The sequence below is a fragment of the Gavialis gangeticus genome, unplaced genomic scaffold (assembly GCF_001723915.1).
Source record: "Gavialis gangeticus isolate Ggan-Ray unplaced genomic scaffold, GavGan_comp1, whole genome shotgun sequence".
NCBI classification, from domain to species: Eukaryota; Metazoa; Chordata; order Crocodylia; family Gavialidae; genus Gavialis; species Gavialis gangeticus.
This window is the reverse complement of record NW_017729024.1, coordinates 104,368,469-104,380,252: the sequence shown is the minus strand read 5'-3', so window position 1 is coordinate 104,380,252 and position 11,784 is coordinate 104,368,469. Positions and strand designations below refer to the sequence as shown.

The 11,784-nt window shown below is 40.2% G+C and overlaps 2 protein-coding genes and 1 long non-coding RNA gene across 4 annotated transcripts in view; 2 read left to right on the top strand and 1 right to left on the bottom strand.

The window, feature by feature from the left end:
- The window catches only part of PIP5K1B (phosphatidylinositol-4-phosphate 5-kinase type 1 beta), a 151,524-nt gene extending 146,671 nt beyond the window's left edge, over positions 1 to 4,853 (top strand). For both annotated transcript variants that reach the window (XM_019517490.1, XM_019517489.1), the window contains one exon: positions 1,860 to 4,853. In XM_019517490.1, the coding sequence (XP_019373035.1) occupies positions 1,860 to 1,862 (3 nt within the window). In that variant the 3' untranslated portion in view covers positions 1,863 to 4,853. The remainder of the gene's footprint in view (positions 1 to 1,859) is intronic.
- LOC109297611 lies at positions 3,414 to 8,259 on the bottom strand. The gene is made up of 2 exons (XR_002097360.1): positions 7,927 to 8,259; positions 3,414 to 6,163 (listed from the first exon to the last, which is right to left on the bottom strand). It is a non-coding gene; the product is annotated as an uncharacterized LOC109297611 (long non-coding RNA).
- A 3,255-nt stretch (positions 8,260 to 11,514) lies between these two features.
- FXN (frataxin) overlaps positions 11,515 to 11,784 on the top strand; it is a 21,242-nt gene continuing 20,972 nt past the window's right edge. Inside the window, exon 1 of the mRNA XM_019517488.1 lies at positions 11,515 to 11,631. Coding sequence (XP_019373033.1) covers positions 11,524 to 11,631 — 108 coding nt within the window. The 5' untranslated portion in view covers positions 11,515 to 11,523. The remainder of the gene's footprint in view (positions 11,632 to 11,784) is intronic.

The window sequence follows — 11,784 nt, the reverse complement described above, 5'->3', positions numbered from 1 at the left end:
TAAATAGAAATATGGAGAATCATTCTGACCTGTTGTGGTCATCTTCTTGAGCCCTTGGCAACAAAAGAACTGCTCTATTATTTTTTCATAGTCAAAAACCAAGTGAAATCTAAGAGCTACATTTCTGAGGGGTGCCTTGAGTCTAGTGAGGGCTGCCTTGACATTTTAAAAAGTTGAGAACGTGACAGGATAGTCTGCTATGCATTACACTCCACAGCCACATATGAAGATGAGAAACCTTTGAGAGACTCTTGTGTTAATTAAAATAAACAGGGGTTAAAAAAAACCTTGTTCATACCATTTTACAGCAATCAGTATAAATGTTTGCAGCAGTATAATATTATGCCAGGCAACTGGTACTTTGTTGTTGTTGTTAAGAAATATTTTGGATAAAATTTCTTTATGTTTTCCTCCACTACCAAGCTCAGATGGTTATTGAATTGTTGAAAGGTTAATTAAATGTTTCTACCTGGATGCAAAGTTAAAGGTGATTTAGAAGTTTGGTGAAAACAGGGCCCTCTTTACTCTCTTTTTGTTTCTTTAGGATGTGTGATATGGGGTCTGTCTTGTCAGTTTCTTCCACTCCAGAAATAGTAGTGATCCCAATTTTAGTTTTTTGGTTTAGCAAAAATTCTGATTAGGAGTCAGTTTGTCTTTAGTTCAGGTAAGTTCATTATGGTGCCCAATATATTTCACTGCAATTCCCACCTAACTCATTACTATAATCTTAGAAGTAATAAGTAGTTTGTACTATGTATTCATTTCTTCTGCAGGAGATAAAATGCCAGTCAAATAGATTGACTCATTTGTATGTTTAAGCTACTGTCTGTTAGTATTCTTGTTATAAATTTATTTGTATAGACCTTTTACAAGCTGTGGGCTGAGACAACCCAGCTTTTGTCCAACATGGGCTGGATGGCTTTGGTGACATGTCAATGGTTGGCATCTTTCCCTTGGCTTTGGCCTCTGGATTTGGCGTGGGTACAGGCAAAGCCTCCAGCTTTGGAGGCTGTATCTAATGGCTTCTCAGATCATATAGCCTCCTGGCATTGCCAACCCCTGGTATAGAACATTAGTAGTCTGTGAGGCTTTTTCAGATGAATAAGTGTCTCCTTGTCTTGGGAGTGTGTGCATATGTGTGCAGTTTTGTCCAAGGGCTGTATCTTAGTCTTATTGAATCTAATGGGGAGTCATGAAACTGACTTTCCATACTGGGGGTGGCCAACCTGGGACACTCGTGCCACTAGTAAAGTTGGTGGCCTCTGTTTGTGGCACGTGGCTGACTGTGGAGGGAGCAGGAAACACAGCAGCAGATGGAGCAGGGAGCAGAAGATAGTACAGCAGAACAGGCAGATAGCAGAGGACAGGAAGCAGAAAGTAGAGCAGCAGATTGAGCAGGGGAAGGGGGTCCAAGTGGCACTTAGGAAGGTTGCAGAGCTTAATTTGTGGGGCACTTACCAACAAAGTCAGCCTGAACTTACCTAAATAGTAAATCCTGAAAGGTAACAAATGCCTCCTGTCAACTGTTAAGTGAATTCACCTATCACTGATCTTTACTGATAGCCAGGTTCTCTAGCACTTTGCAGGAACATTTGTGGGATACAGCTTATTTGCAGCATATTAAGTATACTGATATTCCCTTGGCTTGTAATGGCTACAGAGCTTTAGGATTACCATTGAAAAGAGAGAAGATTCCATGCATGTGACAAAGGGGAAGAAAAGACTCATTGAAAAACTATGTTGCACATTACTGGGGCTAGGGAGGGGAATAAAGCTCGTATCCTATTACTCTATACATAAATGCAGAATAAACAACCTCTTCCCCATCCTTATCGCAGACATTTCTTTTCTATTTTCAGTAATAGAGAGTAGAAGAAATAGAACAGAAGAATCACAGAAGAGATGGACAAGAAGTGGCCATGGTTGATAAAGAGCACTTTCTGCACTCCTGATTTAGGAGGAGGAATTTACTGAGCCTATTAGACAAAGAGTAATACTCAACAGAACGTTATCCTTGAGAAATGTCAGGGGATCTTTGAAACGTAGAAATGAAAGCTAGACTCGGCAGATGTGACATGAAACCATTACACAACTTCGCTATCATGTGCTGTCGCTTGCTGAACTGTGAAGAACTGCGTATTTGAGCTGCTCTCTCTAGTATTGCCAGTCACCTTTTTTGGACTTGAAAGTGATATTTTCTTATTGACTCTAGTGATTTCATTTGCATGTGTTTGGTGATTATGCACAAGCAAAATATATAATCTGCTTTACCTATTTAAAAATCCATCAGCACAGTGGTGAGTACAATTAATTTCACTTTCCCCCCCTCTCACAGAATCCTAATCACTTAGGTCTGTGTCACTGCAAGTCAAAAATGATTTCATATAAAGGTTAGTGTAAATGTCTGCACATACTTTATGGAAACTAGCCTCTAAAGACATTTTCACTGTTTATTGGTGAGGAGAAAAAAGCTATTTATAACAAGGCCTTATGTTGTGTACATACGTTGTCTTTGAAATATTTGTGATTTAGTTTATTGCTTGTAAAAGAGAAATTATATAATTTATTTAGTATATACTACCGTAAACTATAGTTTTATTGACAGAAATAAAATATTTTGTTCTCAAAACCTGTGATGAAAACTTGAAGATATTTATGAGGTTTACGCATGTATTATCCTTGTGCTCCAGTACCTTTTTGAACATCTGAAATGGTCTTTATGTAGGAATGTGCCAGTCAGTATATAACAAGTAATCTGTCCACATCTTCTGCTGCTGCTTCTATGTGAGGAAATTTTAAGATATTAGAAAAAAGGCAATGGAAGAGCATAGCAGGAAGGGTAGAAGCAATCTGGTTTCTTTTAGTTTTCTGTCACAGTAAAGTTTTTAAATATCATTTTAAGAATCCACACTGTGACGCAGCAGAATTTTGGGAAATTTCATGAATGTCATGTTGAAAGTGCATGGAAGCGGGTAGGGATGACATTTCTTCGAGAAATAAGTATTCCCCAAAGAGTGAAAAAAGTATCAAAACAAGTGGCGTAGACCCTGGACATAACGTTTTGCATTTCTGTAAAACCTTCTATAGAAGGATTTTTCCTAGTACTAAGCAAAAAGCATCCAGAGGCTTTTTATGAAGTGTTTTACCAACAGGACGGAGAATCAAGGAAGCTAACATTTTTTCAAACACTTAAAAACAGGCTATGATGGAGCCAGGACTAGAACTTAGTTCTCTTGACTCCTAGCCACATTAACTATGAAACCATTCTGCATTTCAGGAAGATAATTCCCAACAACACCCTGACTGAAAGTGAGAGAGAAAGAGAGATTAATTTATGCCTTGTGACTGCTATGTATAATAAGTACGTGGGTGTCAGCTTCTCTATGGATAATCTTTTACACATTTAGTGTTCCTTTGTATAAACAAGTAGTCTTGCTACCCCAGAGAAGGCATTTGTTTGAACATAGTGAATCAATGCAAGTACATACAGTTCTTCTACACTGTAATTCTCAGATAATGTGTGTTCTGTGCAGGTAGTACATAAAAGTCTTTATAAATGAAAATACAGGCTTCACTGGAAATTGGCTCTGTATAAAAAGTTTACATATCAAGTACAGTGTATTTTTATCCTATTGCCCCAACATCCCTGCTTTTCCCTATGAATGGAAACATCCATCCAATGCCAACAAAAGTAAATCCAGATTAGATTACCAATGTGAGAGGTAATCTAATGTGATCCTTAAGGGGGACTTTCCCCCTTAAGGATCACATTATATAAATAGTACAGTATTTGTGTTCCTCTTAAGGTTAGTTTCCAATGAAAGAAAAGAGAAATTCCAGAGTTCAACATACCTGAGGGTCAGTGATTCAAGCTTGAAACAAGTAAGGTCCTCTCTCTAAGGCACAGAACCAGGAAGAAAATCATACCCAAGTATTAGTACAGTATATTTATGAGGACTATGCATGTTTTACCTGCAAGCAACTGGATGTTACTTAGTCTGCCTGAATAGCAATTCTTCTACAAAAACTGAAGGGCCATTTATATACAATGATAGGTGATAAGGGGATGTTTATCAGGTAACATTCAAAAGGATATGGAAGGTACAGTTGCCAATAACATGCTCCCTGGGCTAGGAAAAGGATGTATTAGCATATATCTCCAGGTTTCAACAGATGGAACTCACCATAGGGAACAACATAAGAAGCAGGTCATGAGAATGTGGCACTATCTGTATACACAGGTATTTAAATATCTTGGCCCTATGAACAGTCCAGAAGGAGAAATAGATAGTTTGAGGTCTGCTTAGGAAAATACGGAAAAGCTTATTAGATTGATATTGTTCTAATGTCCTATAGAGTTCTGGAAGAGAAGAACAAAGATGCCATTTACATTTTTAAATTAACTTGTGTTATTCTTATTTGACTGGAAAACTGGACACTTCTGTGAATCCCTTTTCTCCTAAATTTTAGAATATAGTAACAGTGGGGAAAAAAAATTGAACTTTAAAGTGAAGTTTGCTGTTGTCTGTTTTATCCTACAGGTATCTACATATTGCTTAACCCTCTGTTTTATGTTTCCAATGAATGCTAAATAGAGATAAAGAGCAGTTAGCAGCACCCGTTGTCTACTCGGCCCAGAAATCATGTGCTGAGTCATTTTAGGATGACATGCATGTTTGCTTGCAACATATCAGCTATTTCCAGAGTAAAATGATAGGACCATACATATAGAACTCATGTGGGATGTGGGCTACAATGAGAGACTCTTCTAGAAATGAAGAGTGATTTTTTATATATATATATATATATAGTAATTTCTAGCAAATTGGTGTAAATAGCACATTTGTATGATTTAAAAGAAATGATTTTAACATGGTATACCATCTCTCACAGGGCTTTAAAAAGGAGACTTCTTGTTACTTTTCAAGTGGGGAGACAGGGCACAGAAGGATTAAGTGGACTAAAACAACTCAATTACATTAGATGTCTAGTGCTAAATTCACCCAAGTTGAAAGGCAGTACAATGAAGACCTCAGTTGAAGATGTAGGATGTGCAAAGGTTTGTCCTCATATGTGCGCCAAGGTGAATTTCCCCAGATTTGGGGTGTTGAATTTCACCTCAAATCATGGTGAAATTCAACTCAATCTAGGAAAAAAATCAGTAAGATGATGGGCACATTCCTCAAGAGAGAGAGAAAATCATATGCTACCTAAAAATTAATAAATTTCTAATGACTAGCTAAATATTGTGGAGCTCTGTTTCTCCTTCTTGGACTTCTCTGCAGAAATGTCTTTAGGCCGCCAACACATGTAGGTGAAGCTCTTCTCATGATCCTCATTGCTGTCTGCTTCGGCCAGAGCCAAAAAGCTTATTTAAAAAAAAAAAAAAGACAAACCTCTGCTGTGAAGCATAGCACTAGCACAGCACTGTCACTGTCAGAGGAACTGGATAAGAGATGAGTACAGGTTTCCCTTGACAACCGCTGGGGTTAGGTTCCTGAAAATTCTCATGGTTGACAAAACTGTGGTTGGCAAGACAAAAAGCTTATGGGAAAAATGGCAGGTGGCAGACTGATGTGTAGCCATGGAAAACCGTGGTTTCTCAAAACTGTATACTGTGGTAGCCAAAATGGTATATAGAATATTAAGCGTGGATACTCAAAACTGTGGTTGGCAAGGGAAACCTGTATCTGTTCTTACTGCTAAGTGCATGGGTTTGTATGCAGGTAGAGTGGAAAGGTAAAACAACTACTCATTCTGGTTTGTGGGATGAGTCATAGTCCATCCTAGTCATGTAATGTCCAGGGGCCTCCTTACTTTTGAGATGCAGGAGCATGAAACAGTCTGTAAGCACAGGGGCTGGTGCAGAATCTGGGAGCAGCGAAGTCAAGCAACAGCTCAAGCAGGCTCCTCTGCTGCACGTGAACCTGTTCCCTCATTCCCCAGCCATGCTTTTGGATACTGCACAGCTGTTCTGTCCTCCCTCTCCCCCTCTTCCTCCTTCCCTCTTCCCCACCTTTCCTTTGTTCTCAGGTGCTCATCTCACCTATGCCCAATTCATTATGCAGTAGCTCATCCTCAATCCCTTTCCTCTTTCCACTGTGGTTCTGTGTCTTCTCTCCAGACCAAAGTGGCAGCCTGCTGCCAGAAGAAGTAAAGGGTCCTGCCAAAGAAATGAAAGAACATAGTTTGCCCATAGAGAGAGGCAAGAATCCCCTTGTTTTCTTTTTGTGTAAGGCCAAACCCATGGGTTCATATTGAATCGGCTTGTGGTACTTTCCTTTCTTTTCCGCACATTGGCCTGTTCAGAATGTACAGACAGTTAGCTTGCCAGCCACAGATGCAGTATGATAAGCATTTAATATTCATGTGTTTTGTTTTGTTCTTAAAAAATGGGACTTGGTTGGAGAAGATTTGGGATGATCATATTAGGAGTCTGTTTTCAGTATTATCTATAATATTATTTCAGGCCAAAGAAGTCTCTGAGGATGTTAACTTGTTCAAGATCCATGACTGGAAGGAGTAATTACCCTAGCCCAGGTGTTGGCTACTTTTAGGAATGGCAAGCTGAAATAATGCCATTCATTTTGTGATGGACCAGATCTTCAGACATGGCTGGCACTTTTCCTTCCCACTTGCCCAAATCTCCCTCCTGACTCCATTGCTTCAGAAGCCCTCTGCCACCAATAGCCAGCCCATGAAGCCTGAATAAAACACTCCATGGGCCAGATCTGGCCTGAAGACTGGAGCTGCCAGCCCTGCTCTAGGCTAGGGGTGGAATTCTGTCAAGGAGAAATTGTGGATAATTTATATGGGGATAGCTATTCTAGTCAATTTCCCCACGTAGCCCTTAACTTAGAGGACAGATTATTCCACGTCTGCTTAATACGATACTTCTTGCACCTTTCTCTGGATTTTCTGGTACTGAATATTGTCACAAGCAGCACACTAAGCTAAGTAGCCTGTGAGCTTAGATCTAGCTGACTATTCCTATATCTCCTAGTTTTGTTCCTCCTTCACTCTACTTGCCAGTGCTACAAGTACCATATGGGAATTTAAATGAATAAGTCTGTGCCAAACTGTCAATAGATGTCAGATTGTAAATTTGCTAGTTAAAAAATACAAGCTTACGCAATGTCAGCAGTCAACCTTTAGGCAAGTGTACCAGTAATGAAAACTTGGCTCTAAATCCCAGAAATCCAACCTAAGAATGGACATTTCCCTCATCCATTGCTTTAAAAACTATTAACTACACATAAGAAGTGACATACTAGGTCAAGCCAATGGTCCGTCTCACCCGGTATGCTGTCTTCAACAGTGGCAGAAGTAGATGCTATATACAGGTTGAGGATTGAATCAGATATCTCTAAAATGAAATATTCCCTAATCTTTTAGGGTTACTGCTTGGTTTTGCTTTGTCTTAATAAAGCAAGCCCAAAGGGGCATTAAAACTAATTGCTGTGGTATGGCCACTGTTCATATCAGGATTGAGGGACAAGATGACAGCAGTGTAAAAATGCTTAAAAATGCTACCTATTTAAGTCCTTGTAAAGTCATTCTAGTACAAAAGAGTAGAAGGTATCACCCCTTTAAGAGTTAATATTAATCCAATGCATTAACGTTAGCAATGTCTTGTAAAGTGTTGCTTCATTAACCTGAATATTTTTGATAAGCTCTTTAATTGCATATTCAACCTGATTAGTCGCTATGCAAATTTTGAGGAGGACACTCGATCTATATGAATTTATTGACCCACTATTGGCTTATAGGCTGAGAGATACCAGCATTTCCCACTGATATATTGGAATTTACCAAGGACCTTAGATGGGCAGGCCGAAGCTACCACAACGTTATAAAGAAAATATCTAAGAAGATGAAACTAAGAAGAAAAAGGTTGTGTAAATATCCCTCAGTGACCCTCATTACCTTTATCAAAGAGAACAAGTGTGGGGAGTGGAAAAGGGACAAGAACAAGAATTTTGGATGGTCTTGAATCAGAGTATTTCCCACTGCTATGTATATAGCTTTGTGCCTTTGGTATCATGCAAATGTGGGCAATTCTCGGAGAGGGTGGTCATCAGGCAATGTATACGACGCCACTAGGAACAACAGAGAAATTGAATTAAGATCACGAGGTAAACTGTTATTGTTAAGCTGAGCACCAAGGGATCTTTGGCTACAGCAAACTTTGCTTTTTTGACTACAGCTGAAAGATGGCATGCACTGAGTACACTGTATGCAGTGTTTCTCAATGGACAAACTTCTTTTGTTTCCTTTTTTTTCCTTAATCTATGTGCGTCTTCTCTATAATGTGCTGCATTATTTTACCTTACAACATGGCAGCTGTTCCTGCTACAAAGCAGGTTCCTAAAAATGTACAGATGCAGCACCAAGAATTTAAAGACAACAACTGAATACCTACATGCTTCACAAAATCAAAATTTTAACAGGAACTGTTTTCTTTAAAAATACCTTTTTTAGAAGATTTTGAAATGAAATAGTTGCACAGAACAGCTCTTTCTGCAGAGGTGATGATTATTTTCTTTATACATTTTCATCAGTATCCCTCTCATCTGTCTCTGTGAGCCCCTTTTTATTATTATTATTATTATTATTTAAATCCAATTAAATAAAAGACAGCTATCCAAGGTTCCAGGTATTCTCACATCTCCTTGCCAGTACAATAACATCTCAACAGCATTAAAATAACCAGTTCGGCCAATTGAACTCAACCCAAACCCTTACCTACAAAAACTCATTTCTGTCCCTGCATTCTTCCTCTTTAAAGCAAACCTTCGCCCTTCTCCAGAGAGTGTATCAAACATCTGTCCTTGTAGATGAAGCACTTTGTCTTCCCTTTACTGGATAAGTTCAAGGCCTTCACTATGCGAGGAAACCGATCAGCATCTCCATTGCAGAATAAATTGTTCTGCAACAGTTCCCTCTATAGATACTAAAATTCTGGAATAAGTTAGTTTTATTTTAGAATAATGCGTCTGCACAGAGAAGTATTTCACAATATCTCTTAAGGAGTAGCTTTTTCTTCAGTAGAATTGCTGGGACCTTCCTTTTTATGGCAGGGGATCCAGGTGCTCTTTTAAGACCATGGAAACTAGTCAAAGTGAAGACATGTTCAATTGTGAGGTTTTTTGGTGTAGTCTTCCTGCCTACCCCCTCTACCCAACAGCTGAAACTGAGTCCAAATGCATTACTCCTGTGTCCAAAACTGACTTCTCTGATTCCCCCAACAGCTTAAAAACACCTTTTCCCAGAATTACATTAAAAATGAGAGTCTTGTGGTTCAATTTCTCTCTTCAGAAGCCATGTGGGTGTTAAAAGTAAACATGTATATACAGGTAGGCTTTTGACAAACTTTACAACATAACATTACTTTTTGCTAAAAATGATACAAGAGCTTAAAGACCATTTGCAAACAATCTTATTCCTACGTGAAATACCATTCAATCTAGCTTGTCTTCCTTTAGAAGTCCCCACGTATCCATCTGTGCTTATGCAGGCAGTACGTGCCTTTTTACTGTACCCTTGATCAACCCTACAGCTATGGGTAACCTCTCAGTGAAAAGGGAGTTCAGCAGCTTTCCCCATTCACCAACATCTTCCTGTGCCTCTGTCTGATTCGGTTAGTCTATATAAGGTCTACCTTGTCATCTATACTATAGTAGTTCCTGTGACTATAGCAGGGTAGAACTAGCTTTAAAAAAGTGGCATGTTGCTCAGTGCAGGATAAATTCTTGGGCGGTTGGCCTATGCTGAGCTAATGTAGCTAGCCTGCTACCAATATCCAAACCAGACATTCTGAAGCAATACCAGTCACAGCAGGCCTTCTGCAAGACAATTTTAAAGGTTTTTTGTTAGCTTGGTAACTTTCAGATGTTCCAAGCCGAACCCTCAGTCAACAAACTTAGCCAGGCTGGTTTGTCTAGGCCTAACGTGGCCTACGAGGACTTAACTACTAATCGTAGTCCCTGGTCTGGGCAGGAAGCAATACACGTTGCAAGTTAGATTAATATGGTAGAGACATTCATGCTACAGCAACCATTACAGCAGCAACTGCATAACTTCATGTCAAAAATTAAGTTGTAGGTTGTACAGACAAGTTCCCTAAATCATCATCACCGATCTGTAGACATGTCCAAAAACTTAAATGGTTTGACAAATTTCTTTTGCCGGTTCAAATCTTGTTTCAAAACCCTGCTTATGTTCAGTAGGCAAAAAAAAGTGAGCTCTCCATCTACTGGCCCACTGAGAAAATGGCTCTGCTAGAAATTAGGAAAGGAGGGTTATGAGGAACAGGAAGAGCTGGAGTCTGACATGACAGAAATGCATTTTTGTTGGCCCCAAGGTAGAGTTAGTTGATTTATACTTTACCTTCTGTGTCTTATACTCAGTAAGGTCTGAAAAAAATGACATCATTCTGTTTTTTTATTCAGGAAATGCTCTTGTGTGATCACATTTGTACAAACTGACCTGTTTTACAGTAGGGACAACCATAGTTTTCAAGTGGAAAGGAGCATTTGTTAAGAGCATTTTATCAGGAATATTTATGTAAGTAGGGCAAGCAAGGTTTTTTGGAAGTCTGTGAGACTGATACACCTCAGTCGGGAAGCGCTTCTAAAAAGCTCACTGGAGATTTTTTTTAAAGTCTATAAAGGTGCATATTAATCTCTCTCTCTCTCAAACCCATATATATATAATATATATATTATATATATATGGGTTATATATACACGCTTGTGCTGTCTATATTATGTATGTTGCAGTTATATAGGTTTATCAGTCTCACAGACTTCCATATAAACTGCAACATGCATAATATAGACAGAGCACAAGCTTTTGTGACCCCCCAGTTCACGCCATCAGATGATGTGAAAGGACAGCACTGAGCAGAGTATGAAGTACTGTGAGTGATTAGAATACAGATTTTTTTCTTTTTTTGGCTTAAGACCAAATTAGTTCTGCATTTCAAATGGACTGAGCTGAGCTCAATCTTTAAGTCTGTGTGGCTCTAATACAGGGCAAGTCTCCTCCCTCCCCAGTTCATCAATTCAGGAATTTGCATATTCCCCAAATCCTCGGCAGGCATCCTACATGCAGGCCCTAGGCCCAAAGGTGTTCGGAGTTCAGATGCCCCCTAGTCACTCTTGCTCCTAGCCAAAAAGCAAGCCAGGAGGAAAGCATGAATGTAGTCCCATTATCACAAAATTTTGCAGCTGCGTTTCCTGCATTTGACAACAGAAGCGTTCCCCTGCCTGTAGCGGAAGGCACCAGCCTAGATTAGGGCACAGGAGATGGGAAAGCAGGCCCACCTGTGTGTGTAAGAGGATAGTGCGGAGGGGCACACAAGTGTGCATGAATGTGTGCACACGTGCTAAGGCACAGAAATATGGTGTGTGTGATGTCATCTATGTCATGCAGTGTGTGATGCATGTCACCCAGTGTGTGTGTGATGTACGTTATGCAGAAATGTGATGTGTCATGTATGTCCTGCAGAGTGTGTGTGAGATGTATGGCATGCAGGTCCTCCGGCGGCCCGTGTCCCTGCCGTGCACACCTCATAGCGGAAGGCGCTCACACACCGGAGTGGACAGGCACCACCCCCGCCCCCTCCAGGTTGGTGTGGAAACGCGAGAGCTCCCAGCCCCCCTCCCCCGCGGTGCCGGAAGCAGGCCCTGGTGCCGCAGCAGGCACAGCTGCTTTCTCCGCCCGGCCCGAGGCCGCGGCGCTGGCAGGGGAGCGCTGCGAGGGGGCGGAGCGAGTAAGGGT